General features: G+C 37.8%; 2 protein-coding genes across 7 annotated transcripts in view; one reads left to right on the top strand and one right to left on the bottom strand.

Annotated features, from left to right (window-relative positions):
• The window catches only part of Osbp (oxysterol binding protein), a gene marked incomplete in the record, with an annotated part of 248,631 nt that extends 235,482 nt beyond the window's left edge, over positions 1-13,149 (top strand). For all 6 annotated transcript variants that reach the window (XM_070098720.1, XM_070098719.1, XM_070098718.1 and 3 more), the window contains 5 exon segments: positions 3,396-3,546; positions 3,940-4,109; positions 7,003-7,169; positions 7,672-7,892; positions 8,557-13,149. In XM_070098720.1, the coding sequence (XP_069954821.1) occupies positions 3,396-3,546; positions 3,940-4,109; positions 7,003-7,169; positions 7,672-7,892; positions 8,557-8,699 (852 nt within the window).
• The window catches only part of LOC128699970 (uncharacterized), a 54,336-nt gene that overhangs the window by 25,961 nt on the left and 9,474 nt on the right, over positions 1-18,901 (bottom strand). The gene's annotated exons all lie outside the window — the stretch shown is intronic.

Here is an 18,901-nt window from a genome sequence, read left to right as displayed (position 1 = left end):
CACGCACCCACCCACCCACCCACCCACCCACCCACCCACCCACCCACGCACCCACCCACCCACACACCCACGCACCCACACACCTACACACCCACCCACCTACACCCACCCACCTACACCCACCCACCTACACACCCACCCACCTACACCCACCCACCTACACACGCACCCACCTACACACGCACCCACCTACACACGCACCCACCTACACACGCACCCACCTACACACGCACCCACCTACACACGCACCCACCTACACACGCACCCACCTACACACCCACCCACACACCCACCCACCGACCTACACACCCACGCGCCCGACCTACACACCCACGCGCCCACCGACCTACACACCCACGCGCCCACCGACCTACACACCCACGCGCCCACCGACCTACACACCCACGCGCCCACCGACCTACACACGCACGCGCCCACCGACCTACACACGCACGCGCCCACCGACCTACACACGCACGCGCCCACCGACCTACACACGCACGCGCCCACCGACCTACACACGCACGCGCCCACCGACCTACACACGCACGCGCCCACCGACCTACTCACCCACCTACGCGCCCACCGACCTACTCACCCACCTACACACCCACCCCCACAACCCACCTACACACCTACCCCCCACACCACCAACCCCCCCTCCCCCACACCCCCCCCCCCACACCACCAACCCCCCCCCCCCACACCACCAACCCCCCCCCTCCCCCACACCACCAACCCCCCCCCCTCCCCCACACCACCAACCAGCCCAAACACTCCCACCCACCCCTACCTATCTACCTACACCCACCTACCAACTTACCTACACACCTGACTGTTGACATGTCTTAAGGGTTGTCTGCTAGTTTTTGACAGAGTATCTTGGGGATGGAAGTAGAGATACAATGATGTCTCTCTTAGAACAACACTACACTCTCACTGTTACAGATTTTCTAATGTTTTAGAAAGGCAGTAACATAGATGTGAGAACGTCACGATTATTGTGGAAATTTTGGTGGCAGTTCCCAGGCTTGCTATGTCGCTCCCACCATTACCATGCTGGATCGCACCACACCTCCCACTTGTTTATCCCACCACCCTCACGCTCTACAACACGTCACCATAAACATAATTTATCTCTCTCTGTTAGACTGAATATACCCAGAGCCCATCTCCCCAAACTTAACACATCTTCACCATTCTCACTATGTACATCCTTTCCTTCTTCCCAGTGGTCATATTCACAGTCACTCTCCTAATCCTAGGACCTACACTCCACAAAAGTATTCCTTAAATAATCGCCTTCCTTCCATTTCAGCACAGTTGTGCAAAACTTTGTACCCCCCTTACCATTCTTTCCGTGAACTATCCGACCCCCACGCCCTGTCACTCACACTTGCTGACCCCCCACACCTAAACCTTTTCTTAGTAGTGGTAGTAATTAGGGTTGAATTATCGACACTTTGTTAGGTAAATGAACACAGATGCAACTAATATTACTTTTTATTGTGCCTTCCATATTAAATATTTATAGAACATGACAAACTAGCTGCTACTCTACTAGACCTGTAGGGAACCAAAGCAAATAAGCACAGGAATGTTGAGACATGAAAGGTAACTAAAGAAACCAGAGAAATAAGTAGAAAAGCTAGGTATGATTATGCATCTAAAAAGAAGCTGAGAAAAAATTTGGAAATGGTATAACAGAAAAGGTCTGTTAAATTTCTAGGAATTTCACACAAGCTCAGACAGAATTAGAGCTGCATGAAGTCTAAGAAGGTTTTGCCTATCCTACTCGTCTAAATTGGCTAAAGTTTTCAGCCAATTCAGACGAGTAGGATAGGTCATCAGTGTTTTAGGGAGATGTGGGACTACCATTATGGTACTCCCACATCTCCCTAAAACACTGATGACCTATCCTACTCATCTGAATCAGCTGAAAACTCTAGCCAATTTAGATGAGTAGGATAGGCAAAACCTTCTTAGACTTCATGCAGCTCTAATTCTGTCCGAGCTAGACTATAGGGACCAAGTATATTCCACAGCTGTGTAACTATTGTAAAGAAAGTTGGTGCAACTATCATCAGAGATTGTGTTTGTCTAGGGACCTTTCAATATTCTGGGGCAAGAGCTAACAGAAACATCTCTTTGATGGGTAGATGCGATGCCCATTGCCTTCATCATTCTGTTTGCTTCCAAGTCTTTCACAATCCTTATATGTACAGAATAATAAGATTCATTTAATCGACCCCATTTATTACAACTCTTTAATTTTCACACTCTGGCAGTATCTCTTAATTCACCCCCTCCCCTTTTATATTCACTCCATATAATGCTCTTTCCCATCCCCCTTCTTGGGAACATTGATGACACCACAGGGAAGGGGCTGAATCCTCTCAAAACTATGTGATAATGCTGCTTCAGAAGTTTCATACTTCCCCCCTTCCAACCAGACAGCCATCCCAAAGCCCCAGTATAGAAATTATAGCCCCTCTCCTGCTTGGATGGTACTGTACCAGTGATTCATCATCGCTGCTTCCACCTTCCAAGCCTGAAAGCCAACATATCTGCTACAAACTTGCACTTTTTTTTTTTCTTTCTTGAATATTTTGTCACATTATAGGGTTTAGGGTTTAGTTCTGATTGTAATAATTTGTCACATTCTCCAATGCTGTGGCAGTGCAAACATTCACCAATGGAATGAGGTATGAGGCTGCTTTTCCACAGGGTATAATTCAAGGGCATTTACTAGTTGACCAGCATTTCCACAGCAGATACTGGGTTTGAAGGTGCTAGTTTCTTGGTGCTATCAATATGATTTATATATTTTTCACTTAAGGTATGCACGGAATTCATAACCAGTACAACCATTCACGACATCGCTCTTTCTCGCAACTGTAACATGTGAAAGACTGTTGCTATCACCCAGAAATAGGGAAGCCCACACACACATGCCCATATAAGTGCCACACAGCATGTGCAAGCATGTCATAGTATGCTTTGATCTGTTAGGATCATAAACAGGTCATGGTTTGATCAAGATCTTACCATATAAAAATTGTTCCAATAAGAGCTTGTTCTGCAATATGTCTCTTCTTCACTGTTGTCAAAGCATCCCACTTAATTTCTACAGTACATCTATAATACTGTATTCCTTTGCAAAAGCTTTTACTTAAATAATCCATGTTTACAACATTTAATACAGTTCAGTCTACATATATAGTCTCTACATTATTTGATTTAAGTCTCAAGTACAGTATCACATGTATCCCTATCTATGTTTGAGCTTCATCTTTTTTTTTTTTTTTATCTGTAGTCTGTTTTAATAGAGCTTTTGGGTGAATGTATATTACTAATAATTCTAAGAGTAATTGATGTCTGTTTTGCATTGGCAGGTATCTCATCACCCTCCCATTGTGGCACAGTTTGTGGAGGGCATTAATGGTTGGACCAGTTGGCAAGAGTTCTCCATGTCATCCAAGTTCCGTGGCAAGTACCTTCAGATCATCCCCCTTGGTATTGCTCATCTTAAATTTGATAATAGCGGTGAGTTGTAACTACCTCTTCACAATTTCATAGCATTAAATAATGTTTAATAATAACCCACATGGAGAGAAATACTAGTCTCCATGTGGGTTATTATTGACAAGTGTTCTTTATACTTTAGTTATTCACCATTAAATGTATAGAATGGGCTGACTGGAGTATTGCATGGCTTCATAGAGTTGTATGTGCTGATTTTCCTTAAAGCATGAAAATTAAAGTACATGTAAAACATATGAAAACAAAGCAGGATAATCTCTTGTGAAAATGGTTATCTTGATCTTTCATTGTCAGATGAGCAGGATTTAACTATTTACAGTGTAAATATAAATACTTGAATTTTTCAGATTTACTGAGTATTTTACAAGTTTTTTTTACTTGATGAATTGTTTTCAGGCAATCACTACACTTGGAGAAAGGTGTCCACCACTGTTCATAATATGATTGTTGGGAAACTTTGGTTAGACAACCATGGAGAGATGGAGATCATTAACCACAAAACTGGAGACAAGTGTTGTCTTAAGTTCATTCCTTATTCTTATTTCTCTCGGGAAACTCCAAAGAAGGTACTGTTTGTTCTTTATTTTTATGTGCAACTGCATGTTGCAGTGTATTGTGTTGCTCAGCTCTCTTGACTTTTTGCTGATCATTTACAAAAGCTCTTTTTCTGTATCTCTCTTCAGGTGATCTAAATAAGCTTAATGCCAAATATGGAAAATAGAATTTTGAGTGGTGGTGTAAGGAAAGTAGGACTGAATTTTATAAGAATATAAAAACATAAGAAAGAAGGAACAATGCACCAGGCCTACTGACCCATGCAAAACAGGTTCATGTCACCCCCTGGCTTAGAACAATGCCCCTTCCACTTAAGGAAGGAGCACAGCATCAGACCTAGTAGCACAAGTTAGTTAGGTCCAACTCACACCCACCCACACCCACTCCTGTATTTATCTAACCTATTTTTAAAACTACACAACATTTTCGCTTCTGTGACGGTACTCAGGAGTTTGTTCCACTCATTCACAACTCTATTACCAAACCAGTGCTTTTCTATATCCTTCCTGAATCTGAATTTTTCCAACTTGAAACCATTGCTGAGAGTCGTGTCTTGGCTGGATATTTTCAGTACGCTATTTGCATCAACTTTATTCATTGCTGCTTTATGGTATATAACATTATGGCATAGCCCACTATCAGGCTGAGTGTAAGAAAGATTGAGCTCTGTAATAAATTTTAATGTTCAGTATGTGTATACAGGAGGGTCCCACTTGTACGGTGGGTTTAGTTCCAGGCTATTGCCATAAAGTAAATCGCCCTTTGTTTTCCCTTTTTAACCTTTTCAGGGTTTCGGCCGTACTAGTACGGCTTACGAGCCGGGGTTTTTGACGTACTAGTACGCCTAAATTCTAGTGCCCTCAGATCTAGTGAGAGAAAGCTGGTAGGCCTACATATGAAAGAATGGGTGTATGTGGTCAGTGTGCATGGTATAAAAAAAATCTTGCAGCACACAGTGCGTAATGAGAAAAAAAACTTTAACCATGGTTTTGGATTAAAACAGCGACTTTGCACTGTATTTTCGTATGGTATTTATTGTTGTATTCTAGTTTTCCTGGTCTCATTTTATAGAATGGAAGACATATTACAGAAATTGAGATGATTTTGACTGGTTTTACAATGAAAAGTACCTTGAAATTGAGCTCAAAGTAGCAGAAATGTTAGACTTTTACCAAAGTTCAAAAGTAAACAAATCATGCTATGAGTCCAATACACGTCAACTGGTGAGTCTTATATTCTTTTACAAGTGCGCTGATATTATTTATACCATTTCTACATCAATGCAGTAGTCTGCATAACAGTAAATCTTCAATTTTTTTGTGAGAATCAAAATTAAAGTGGAAAGCAAAAGAATGTAAGAGGGGCATGGGGACATGACTAATGAACAGAGGAAATGTTATTTTAGTGCCAGGAATGTCTTTCTTGTTTATTCTGGACCCTATTCAGAAATTGGCATCTTTTGAAATTTGTGTGAAATTGGCAAAATTACTAAATTCTGACCACTGTATTGGATAGTTGAAATCGGTAAATGGGTGGTTTCTTGTACTCATTCGATAGAAAAAATGGAGTTCTAGCGAAATAGTTATGAATTTTGTTGACAAGTCCACTGGAATTGGCCGAAAATAAGGCTCAAAGTGGGCAAAATCGCCGATGCGTAAACATCGTCGAGACCGCTAACTTCACGAGAGCATAATTCCGTAAGTTTTCCATCAAATTTCATACTTTTGGTGTCATTATGATCGGGAAAAGATTCTCTATCTTTTCACATTTTTTTTTTTTTTTTTTTTTTTTAAATTTTGCCGACCCTGAGAACAAGTATCTGAGAGGGCCTGTCGACCCTGAAAGGGTTAAATGCATATAAATACCTGATAACATGTTTACACTATCATATGCATATTAGTTAGTGGTAGAACTAGGCATAAAAAAAATAATGAAAGAGTAAAATGTATATATGTACTCACACTTCAACATATAACACAGAGAGCCTTGTAGAGAAAGACATTTCCAGCTTAATTTTTTGGGCCACCCTGTTTGGCATGTTTATGATGGAAAAAGGGGTTATCACTAAATTCAGGAGGTATAACAAATATTTTAGGCGCATTCCGGACCTTCATCTCACATTTATGTGCACCTAAATTAGTGATAGGTATCAGCTTTTTTGTCAGTGTTGTCAATAATGTAGGTGGGCAGACTGATATATCCCCTCTTGTCAGTGACACAAGGATTTAAAAGTAGCCACGCTAGATTAACAAATTACTGTATTTTATTTCATGATAATCTGTATTTACAAGGATGTAACAATAGGGGCATGATTGAAGAAATACAGCCTCTCCTCACTTAAGGACGTACTCGTTTACCAATGCCTCGGACTTACGATGGGCTCTTTGACCAGTATTCATACCTAAATAATGTATATTAGAGCTGATTTCCTCTATTTTATTTATTTCAATATACACATGTACAGTACACTACTGTATAAACATTTAAAAATATACCAGAAATGTTATAAATGGTGCAAAGGTGACATTAAAACAATATCAAAGATGGTTGACACAAACTCACTACCATTATAGTATGCTCCTCACTTAGCAACGAATTCGTTTCACGATGCAGTCTTAGGAACGGAACTCCGCTGTTAAGTGAGGAGAGGCTGTAATATATTTTTTAACCCTTAAACTGTCCAAACGTAGATCTACGTTTTTCAACATTTGAAAGTATGTAAAAAACGTAGATCTTCTTGGTTTTTTTTACATTTGAAAACGTGTAAAAAAACTGATCTATTTTTTTTTTGTTTTTGTAAATGTGTAAAAAAAACATAGATCTACTTTTGGAACACTATGCATGTGAATGTAGATCTGTTTGGACAGTTTAAAGGTTAATAAAAAAATATTCTCTACCATACAGGTTACAGGATATGTAGTAGACAACGAAGGTACATTTAAGTGGTTCATCACGGGTATGTGGGATGAGAAAATTGAAGCGTGTCGTGTAACTTCTCAGTCCATGCGAGGTGGCAAGCCAACGTATGAGACTGGCCCTCCTAAAGTGCTCTGGAAGAGGAACACAGTTAAGTATGTGTTAGTCTTGTCTTTTTAAGCAAACTTCAAACTTGAGATATTATTATTATTATTATAATCAAGGGGGAAGCGCTAAACCCGGAGGATTATACAGCGCCTGGGGGGGGAATATGTGGAAGGCATTCAGGCTTAATTCGGGGAACTGGAGCACAGATCCAATTCCCTAAATCAAGAGCCCCTCACCAACATCAAGGAACCTTCCTTGAGGGGGAAACTTGAGATAGATTCATGCATGTTAAAAGAATCCTGAAATACAGTACCATGTTATTTCCAGTTAAAAAATGCATGACAAGCTACATTCCTTTCTCTCATAATGAAATCATAAAGATTTATTATTCATTTAAAAAGTTGCCAGAATCGTCTTCTAAGAAATTTAATTTCTTGTCCTGTTTTCTCTCACATTCCTAGTCATTAACCAGAAAGTTGAAGCAGATCATAGCCATATAGATATTGAAAATATTTCCCAATGTCTTGCTCAATATATGGAAATTTTCAGTCCTGAAGCAGAGAGATACTATAACTTCACTGAACTAGCATGTCAGCTGAATGAACCAGAAGAAAATGTAGCCCCTACAGATTCTCGGAACAGACCTGACCAGAGGCTAATGGAAGAAGGTAACTGGGAAGAAGCAAATTTAGAGAAACTTAGGTTAGAAGAGAAACAGCGAGCAACTCGGCGTAAACGAGAAGCAGATGCAGAACTTGCAGCAAATGAAGGTAAGAATTATCTGCACTAGTTGCACTGGTATATTGATTAAGGAGTTCAGAGTGCAGTAGTCATTTTTTTTTTTTACACAGTGGCTGTCTCCCACCAAGGCAGAGTAATGAAAAAAAAAAAACTTTCACCTTCATTTACAATATTACTGTCTTTGCAGAGCAGCGCATATACGACAGTTTAGATGTCACTCTAAACAGTAGATATCCCAAACCCCTCCTTTAAAGTGCAGGCATTGTACTTCCCACCTCCAGGACTCTAGTTCAGCTAACTGGTTTCCCTGAATCCCTTCACAAAATATTACCCTGCTCACACTCCAACAGCATGTCAAGTCTCAAAAACCATTTGTTATATTCATGGGGGGAGAATGTGAGGTAAGCAGGTTTTAGTCAAGAACAGGGAGGTTGGAGCCAGTTCCTTGAAGCAAGAGTCCCCTCACTTGCATCAAGGAACCTCCCTTGATGGTAATTAATGTGTAGCTTCAGTTATGTACAATTTAGAACATAATAGTAATACCATAGCTTATAAAATCTTTGATTTGCTTTACATTTCTTCAACTGTTGGCGTACTGTAATGTGTTTCAAATATGAATGCCAGGATTCTGTTTGTTAATTATACCTTATAACAAAAGAATTTGAGACGATTTTTTATTTTTTTTTTTAACAGGCCGAGAATACCCAGCTTACAGTCCAACTTGGTTTAGAAAGTTAACTGATGAAGCAACAGGAGCCCTTATCTTCAGATACACTCATGAATACTGGGATTGCAAGGAGCGACAAGATTGGTCCAGATGCCCTGATATCTTCTAGTAACCAGAAATCCTCTAGTACCTGCCTTATTACTTACCAACTAACACCTGCCAAATCATTGATGGCCCTCGAGAGGCAATGTTGTCCAGCACATCAAGAAGGTTCCAATATGATTTGGAGCTACATTGGTGGGAATGTATTTTATCTGTTACTGTGGTGATATATGACAGAATTATGTTCCATTTCTTCACAGCTTGGTCCTTAAACTCCATATGTGATATTTGTAACAAGTCACATCTTTAGCAAAATTCATAAAAGTCTAAACTCACATGCTCAATGTCTTCAAGGCCTTGCTGTTTCTATAAAGAAATTTGGATGTATAACAGCAAATACAATACTGATGTTTGCAGAGCCCACAGTAAAGCTCATATTCACTGTAACAGTGATATATTTACTCCATATCAAGGACTCAGAATTACCTTCTAAGGCTCTAGGTGCTAATGCTCTGTGTTTTAACTGCAGTCTTGAGGTACTTGTGATCCTATTATGGCAGAACTGACTAGTACTTCAGGTAATTTTTATGGTGTATAAAGTGCAAGAGTGATAGAAAATTTAAAAAATTGTGGTGCTGGTATGCTGGGCCAGCTGTAAGCTGAACATACATTACCAGTGGACATACTTTAGTTTGAGCACCAAGTTTTGTAGTTGTAACATAATGTGTGTTTTGTTCATAATGCATATTTTATGGTCTCAGCTATTACTTGGTTTAGTTATTGTAATTTATAATTTCTCAGTTATGGGGCTTGTGCAAACTTGTTCAGTAATCAACTGCCCATTGTACAGTTATATTTTTCACTAGGATTCCCAGTTAATAAAATTATTTCTCTTAAAAGGATAGAATCTATTGGAAATCATTTATATCAGCTATTATTATACAGCCTGTTTTGGAATTATCAGGACTTACTTTTGCTCGTCAAAATTTAGATATTCAGGAGGCTAGCTATACGAGGAAATATTTCTTAGATGTATTCTTGCCGAAACAGTTATTGCGACAACCTAATAAATTGGTCAATCAAAGGAATGACTGTCAATAGCCAATCACTCTTTAGCAGACAAACCTTTATAGTTCGTCGTAAGGTACCAAACCGTTGCAAATACAGAAATTCAGACTAGTTATGTGATCACAGTCAAGGATGCTATGAAATTGTTAAATCTGTTGGAGTAAAGCTTTTCTGGAATATACGAGTAAATGTTTTTCAGTGACTGAAGACAGTTAATTTACGACAATACTTTAATAGTTCAAACGTTGTAATGGGCAAGCAGGTTAACTTAAATTAACAAAGAACTGCAGATAAGATAGCTCACTAGCATTTCGCTTTACCATATTTTAAAAATATTGAGATCACATAGTAGATAAGAGATCGACCACTCTAGCATTGGTAGTAGTACTTTACAACTGATATCCATACACCTTTAATTTTTGAAGAATTCACCATAGACAAAACATAAGCCCTTAATCCAGGGAATGCATCCCATTTTAACACATTCTGTACTTAAGAAAGCAACAATGCAATCGTGTTTGCTACATGCTGGTGATCCTTACTTCAGTTTTTAGAGTTGTTACTTGTTTGCTTGTATATTTAGAATATATTTTTGGATTTCCTTAGTGTAAATTTCCTATTTGTCACTAGATATAACAGATGGAATCCGCATAACTGGATATGTATATATATATATGTAATATAAGACCTTATATGCACATAAAATATATTCACCACTTGTTGTAGGCCAGTCTACTGCATTCATTCATTTTGAAGTGTTTATTGCTAACTCTCTCCATGAGGTGGGGAGAGTGGTGTACCTTATTTTTACATTCTTCTTTATATTTTTGGATTCCTTTTCATAAACTAAAAATCTTTATCATGAAAATGCCATGTTGTACAAGGAACTCTGTAAGATGTGATGAATTATGATATATTACTGTATAAGCACAACTGTATACCATATACAGTATCTGCAAAATTGGTTTCAACAGCCATTAGCTTCATTTACAAACTTGTCATTGTTTTTTTGTTAAGTAAGACTGTCATAAGTTGTACAAGGAAAAACTAAACTGCAAATTTACAGGCAAAAAGGCAAGAATAAGATGACAGCGGTAGAGCACGTTGAAAATGTATACTAATCCATCATGAAGCGTTGCAATCAATGTTCAAGAAAAGAAGTCGTCAATAGGAGACCCTTAAATATTTAGCACTTAAATTTATTATATTACTAATAACAGAATGGCCTAGTGTTTGCACAGGAGGAATAGGCGAGCTGAAATACAAATGCATCAAATACATTATCTTTTTTAGTTAGAATTGTGTAAAGTGTGAGAACATTACAGGCAATTTGCAGAACTTTTCTCTTTTAAAGCTTTGTGGGACTAGGTTCTCTATTCATAATTGGGAAGCAACTGCAAAACATGATCATACTGTGAATATCAAAAAGAATCATGCCAGATAATTAGTAATATGACAGAAGTGTAAAAGAAGAGCAACTGATAAAAGACAGATTTTAACATGCTTAACACTATATAAAAATAAAAACAATAATTTAGTGATTTTTTTATATTAAAGTTACTTTTCATCATCATGATAGTGAATATCTTTATTTGCTACTAGTATACCTTAGTTGAGAAATTCTGTATATATTGTTAAAGACAATCAGTTTTTTATACTGTTACGACTTTTGTAAAGTGAAAATTTATTTTCTTTTATCACCATTATCAAGACAAGTCTTTCAGTATAATTTATAATATGAAAACTTAATTTTCTTTCCTAAATTGTTATTGCAGTATATAAAAGACCTAACACAAGACCATTGTGATTGTTAATCCCTTGGATGTGGCCAGCCGTCCTTACTCCACATTCTGTTACAAGTCGGATTCTATTGGTCACTAAAAGATAATGGTAACCTGACACTCTGCAGGTTCATTTTTTCCTATTTTTATTTTTTTAACTGAACCTTACGAGTACAGGTTACAATTGTTTTCCATGGAACTTCTTGAAGTTTACAACTAACTCTGCAGCTTCATCCATTTAAAATTGTTTGCTGTATATTTTAGTATGACAGTGAATTTTGTTTTAAATAAACTGCCCAAAGAAGCTTTTGTTGAATGATCCATACGAGTTTAGCACTTTTTTTTGTGAATATAATAATAATCCCATTAATTTACTGTTGAAAAAAATTTCAATGTTTGTAATATTTTCTAAAAACAAATGAAGTAAATATAGCTACTTCATATACATGACGAGTTACTCAATTTATGTAATATACATAATCATTATCTGGTCATGAACCGAACTAAGGTTCCAAGATGGAAGTATGAGGATCACACTGAGTCTTCATTTGCTGAGCACATTAAAGTACTTGAATATACAGTATTTCTACAGATATGCAAGTGGTTGTTATTGGGGGGGGGGGTCTAAATTTTCCCAGAATGATTTCAAGGTGTGTTGTTGCATTAATGCACCTTGCATTTTACCCAATGACAACTGGAAATGAAAAATATTCTTAACTGTTAGATACTTTAACAGTTGTAAGCCTATTTTTTAATATTTTAAAAGATGTTTTGCCATCTAAAGAAGCTGCCAGTCTTTACTGTGAGTAGATTAAGACAAACCGAATTTTATTTGTGTTGGATATAGTGCTGCATTCTTTCTTTTGCCAACTCTAATATCAAATATGTTAGCTCTGAGAAAATTATGAATTTTGAAATGACATTAGAATGGTTGCCCTTGCAGAGGATAGTTTGCCTGCTTGTGATAAATTGAAGTTTTAGGAGATTAGGACAGCCAAGAGCTCTTTAGGTGATAGAGCTCTGCAACAGAGAATAGAGCAGTTGTCAGCTCTGTAGACATAATAGTACACCTTGTTTAGGGACTTCATCTGTACATATTCCCATTTTAGGGATATGTGCTGACCAATGTTACAGTTCAACCTTATTAATTCTGTACCTTTGCTTTATTCAGTGGTCTAATTGGTTGAAATCAACCAGGTAAAAATTTGATAATCCAAAATATGAAGGCTTATTTTACATAAACTCCTGGTCAAAATTAATGAGGTTGAATTGCAGTGTTAGAATCTTAGGTTGTTTGAATGAGATTATATACTGTTGTTAAAGCTTTATATGAGGAGCTCTGTCTCTTTTTATTTTAAAGTTGGGCTTTACATGAACTTTATAAAAAGAGTGATTGGCAATTTATAGGTACTGTACTTTGATTATAGTGTTTATAAAAAAAAATTGCACAGTTTCTTTAATCAGTACAATGCCTAACATTTAACATACTATGGCAGTTCCACCAGCAATATAGAATTGTAAGTGGACATTGCCTCAGTCAGATCTCTTGTTGAAAGGCAATATTAAAGACTGATTATTAGCACATTATTCTTACATACTGTATATTATTTGTATAATGCATTAATTGCTTTTGTGATACACAAGATAAAATAAAATGGGAGACTAGTATTTATGGATAATGTTTCTCATTTTCCTGCCAAGTGACTCGTACATTTAATAATAATAAAGTGCTAAACTCGTACAGATAATTAAACATTATTTACTAATAATAATGCTGTATGACCCTTGTTGGTTTACCACTTAGTTTTGATTATAATACTGTATAGTGAAATGTGCAATGATTAACAGAATTATCGTATCATATATGGCTATTAGAAATGTAAATTATATAACATTTCTAGGTTTGTGCATTATTAACCAAATTTGTAAAAAATAAAAGTACACCATAGCACCAGCATTATTATTACAATCAAGTGCTAAATCTAGATGGGTCTAGCACCAGTGTTAGCTAGGAATGCTAACATGGTAACCATGCAAAAAGCCTTAAAGCAAAAGCACATTATTAGAGCTTCTACAGCGCTTATTGATTATAATAATTATGGCTTCTAACATACACAGGAAGACCCCTGCTTCACAACTTTCAAGAATTTTGCATAAAATAAATTACATTCACAGCCCCTTTAAGGGCTGTCTCTTGCTGCAGCAAAGCAGCTCTTAATCCAAGGAACTGGACCATTGTCCCTTTCCTCTGACCTCTTAGTGGGAACTTTCCCTCCTTTTGCAAAATAGAGCTCCTAAACAGAAAAAGGGTCACTATTAGACCTATTGTTAGCTTCCACTGGTAGTGCCAAGATGGTAATGTTCCACCTGATGGAAAGTGAATTGCCTTAAGACATTTCAGGTGACCCAGTAAGCACAGGGAAGTCATCCAACAAGTTCTCCGATGACATGTTTGATGGCTTCCCTTCACCCTGAGTTGCCTGTATGACAACTGAAGGTGTAGAACTCCTGGTGTTCTTTGCAGTTCACTCGCCACCATTATTAACCGAATGTTGGCAAGAAATGTATTAATCTATGCCTGGAAAATCATGGGGGAACTGGTCCCAAACCTGAACATTGAAATTACTCCTTACGACAACAAAAGACTTGGCAGGTGGAACAAAATACCTCCACTAAAATTCAGGAGGTAGGAGTACATGCTTCCCTGCACTCTTTCTATCCTCTCCTGAACTATGTGACCCTTGTGGGTTTAGCACTGTTTTGATTATAATAATAATACCCTCCCCAGATGCAGAGTTAATCCCATCTTTTACAAACTTTTTCTCTTGAGACACCAGACATTACAGTTACCTCTTCCCTTAATAACTACCAATGTACAGGTACTTGTTCCTATCCTTACTTCCTATCTTTCATCCTTCCCTTTACACAGTCTTCAGTTTCTCTGACCCCATAAGACAATTGAGCCCATATCATATCTACAAGACACTGTTTCAGAAATGGACTTTGATCAATATCAAATATATTATGGTAAATATTTAAAAATAATTATGTAAGTATTGCTAGTGTAGGTCATGCAATGTGTTACTTGGGCAAAATTGCTCATTCCAGTCACCATTCAGTGACCCAGCTCAAGCAAGGTGGACCTAACCTTAAGCAAGAAAAACCCACAGGACAGTCGTCCAAAGCTAATGTACAAACATTACACTTTGGCAACCTTTCTTTATCCTACAGGCCTGTTTCATTTACAGGTGCTATAAAAAGTCAGAAAAACAAAGTGGATAAAACACTTAGAGAAGAATAACCTACTGATTAGTAAACAATTCAGCTTTTGGTTTAGAAATTCCCGTACAGACATAAATATGCAGAGTGTATGACCCTTGTGGGTCTAGTGCTTAGTTCTGATTGTATTATTATTATACATACATAAATAAGATCTAATCAACTATTGGGAGAAAGATGGGCTTGTGAGAGTACAGGTAATGAGAAGGTATGGGTAGATTTAAGAATGCAATGACAGAATGTACAGCAGAAGTTTGTGAATATAGGAGAGTGGGTGTGGAAAGGAAGATGAGCAATTGGTGGAATGATGAGACAAAGGGTATGGTAAGGGAGAAAAAGTAAGCATACGAGAGGTTTTTACCTAAGTGATATAAGGAGGGTGGAGTATATGGAGAGTAAAAGAGAGGTTAAGAGAGTGATGAGGGAGTGTAAAATGAGAGCAAGTGAAACTGGGGTGAAGTTTGATCAACAAATTTTGCCAAGAATAAGAAAAAGTTTTGGAGCGAGATTAATAGGCTGAGAAAGCCTAGGGAACGAATGGATTTGACACGTAAAAACAAAAGAGGGGAGCTGGAATTACTGGGAATATTTTGAGCTGTTAAATGTTTATGAAAAAAAGGGGGCTGTGATTTCATGTATTTGCCAGGGAGGTATAACTTCCTTTAGGTCTGAGAAAGTGCCAGATGCGAGAGTGGTGGAGGTGCTTGAGGCAGTGGGTAACTATAAAGGATAAAGCAGCTGGAATTGATGGAATCTTGACAGAAATGTTAAAAGCAGGTGAGGATACAGTTTTGGAGTGGTTGGTACTTTTGTTCAATAAATGTATGAGAGGAAAGTATCTAGGGATTGGCAGAGAGCATGTATAGTTTCTTTGCAAAATGGAATGGGGAACAAAAGTGTCACAATTACAGGGAAATGTATACTAGGTACAGTGTATGGTACGGTTATAACTGAAAGAATTAACCCCTTGACTGTCGCAACCCCCAATCCTGAGGTGTCTCCTGGTGTCGCAAAATTTAAAAAAAAAAAAAAAAACTTATGAAATGATAATCTTTTCCCGATTGTAATGACACCAAAAAAACGAAATTTGATGGAAAACTGATGGAATTACGCTCTCGCGAAGTTAGCGACCTCGGCAATACAGTGGACCCCCGCATAATGATTACCTCCGAATGCGACCAATTATGTAAGTGTATTTATGTAAGTACGTTTGTACGTGTATGTTTGGGGGTCTGAAATGGACTAATCTACTTCACAATATTCCTTATTGGAACAAATTCGGTCAGTACTGGCACCTGAACATACTTCTGGAGTGAAAAAATATCGTTAACCGGGGGTCCACTGTATTTACAAATCGGCGATTTCGCCCACTTTCAGCCCTATTTTTGGCTAATTCCATTGTTTCAGTCCACCAAACTCATAGCTATTTCTTTAGAACTCCATTTTTTCTATCGATTGAGTACAAGAAACTGCCCATTTACCAATTTCAACTACCCAATAACGTGGTCAGAAATTTGCAATTTGGCAATTTCATGAAAATTAAAAAATATGACAATTTCAAAATAAGGTCCAGAATGAACACTGCAGACATTCCTGGCTCTAAAATAACATTTTCTTTGTTCATCAGTCATGTCTCCAGGCCCCTATGATATTACTCTTGCTTTCTATTTTGAATTTTTATTCAAACAAAAAATAGATTTACTATTATGCAGACTACTGCAATACTGTAATAATTGTGTAAATAACATCAACCCATTCATGACTGCACATTAGAATGGCTAGTTGGACATTTATTGGACAATGACATCATTTGTTTACTTTTGAACAACGGCAAAAATCAAACATTTCCCCTATTTTGAGCTCCATTTCCAGGTTCTTTTTATAGTAAAATCAATCAAAGTCACCTCTATTTCTATAATATGTTTTCCATTCTATCAAATGAGACCAAGAAAACGAGAATACAACCATAAATACTACACAAAAATAGATCACAAAGTCGGCATTTTAATTAAAAAAAACGGTCGGAGTTTTTTTTTCTCATTATGCACTGCGTGCTCCAGGATTTTTTTTTATATGGTGCACACTGACCACACAGACCCATTCTCTCACATGTGGGCCTACCAGCTTTCTCCTTCTTGATTTGAAGCCGCTAGAATTTATGAGTATATATACGTCAAACACGGTACCTCGTATGACGTATATATACGGCCACGACAGTCAAAGGGTTAAGGATAAGATAGACAGCAGGGTCACAGATGAACAATGAGGCTTCAGAAAGGGTAGGGGGTGTGTAGACCAAGTGTTTACACTGAAGCAAATAAAGTGAACAATATTTAGATAAAAGGTAAGGAAGTTTTTGTTGGTTTCATGAATTTAGAAAAAGCATAAGATGCTGCAAGTGTATGGAATAGGTGGTAGGTTATTGAATGCTGTTATAAGTTTTTATGAGGATAGCGTGGCTCAGCTTAGGGAATGTAGATGGGAGACAGATTATTTTCCAGTAAAAGTAGGCCTTAAACAGGGATATTTGATGTCACCATAGTTGTTTAACATATTTAAATCATTATAATCAAAATTAAATGCTAAACCACTAGGGGTCATACAGCGCTGCAGCATACAGCCTCTCCTTAACAATGGAGTTCTGTTCCTGAGACCACATCGGCAAACGAATTCATCGCCAAGTGAGGAGCATACTATAATGGTAGTGGTTTTGTGTCGACCATCTTTGATATTGTTTTGTCACCTTTGCATTATTTATAACATTTCTGGTATATTTTTAAGTGTTTATACAGCAGTGTACTGTATACTGTAATAAACAGAATAAGAGGAAATCAGCTCTAATATACATTATTTAGGTATGCAAATTGGTCAGAGTCTGTTGTAAGTCCAAGTCGTCGGTAAATGAGTACGTCACTAAGTGAGGAGAAGCTGTATTTAAAAATGGGGTTGTAATAGAAGTGAATGCTAAGGTGTTGGAGAGAGATGTATACCTAGAGGGGGTTTCGGGGGTCAACGCTCCTGCAGCCCAGTTTGTGACCAAGCCTCACAGTGGATTAGGGCCTGATTAGCCAGGCTGTTACTGCTGGTCGCATGTAATCCGACATAAGAGCCACAACCTGGCTGGTCAGGAAGTGACTTTAGGTGCCTGTTCAGTGCCTTCTTGAAGGCAGCCAGGGGTCTACTGGTAATCCCCCTTACGTTTGCTGGGAGGCAGTTGAACAGTATTGGACCTCTGACACTGTGTTGTCTCTTAGAGTACTCATGGTGCCCCTGCTTTTCATTGGGAGGGGGGGATGCTGCATCTCCTGTCAAGTCTTGTGCTTTCGTAGGGAGTGATTTTCGTGTGCAGATTTGGGACTGGTCCCTCTAGGATTTTCCAGGTTTATCTTTCTTTCAACACACCGGCCGTATCCCATCGAGGTGGGGTGGCCCAAAAGGAAAAACGAAAGTTTCTCCTTTCAAATTTAGTAATATACAGGAAGGCCCCGCTTTACGGCGTTTCACTTTACGGCGTTCCGCTAATACGGTCATTTCAAATTATGACCAAAACTCGCTATACGGCTCCCCCCAACTGACTTTCTAATACGGTCACCGCACCCCACCTTGTTTGTTTACATTCTCCGTGAGCTCAGTAAGCACTAAGTCTCTCCATTTTGTCTGGAAACTCCAAAATTTCAAATGTTTTTAAAAGTTATTTCATATTTTATATATATATATATACTCTAATAATTATACTTATGTATACCTGTACTTAAATAAACTTACATACTGTGCTGGCATGCAGGTACACATTAAAATCAGTAAGAGTGTCTTATGTCTCCAGACGTCATATTAGTAATGATAATAATAATCATCGAGTCTCATTTAAATGTCGTATGTTACGTTAAATACACATTTTCATTAATCCATCTATGATATTTTTTCAAAATTATATAATAAACACGATACATAACATAAAAAGATGATAAATACACCCCACAATAGAATAAATAAACATAAATATGAGATGTGGTAGCAGACGACTTGCACAAGTGACGCCATATTAGAAATGCTAATAATAATAATAATAATAATCACCGAGTCTCATTAAATGTTGTATATTACGTTAATATACACATTTTCATTAATCCATCTATGATAT

The sequence above is a fragment of the Cherax quadricarinatus genome, chromosome 64, assembly GCF_038502225.1.
Source record: "Cherax quadricarinatus isolate ZL_2023a chromosome 64, ASM3850222v1, whole genome shotgun sequence".
Lineage (NCBI taxonomy): Eukaryota > Metazoa > Arthropoda > Malacostraca > Decapoda > Parastacidae > Cherax > Cherax quadricarinatus.
Note: the sequence above shows the minus strand (reverse complement) of the source record. Positions and strands in the feature narration are given on the sequence as shown.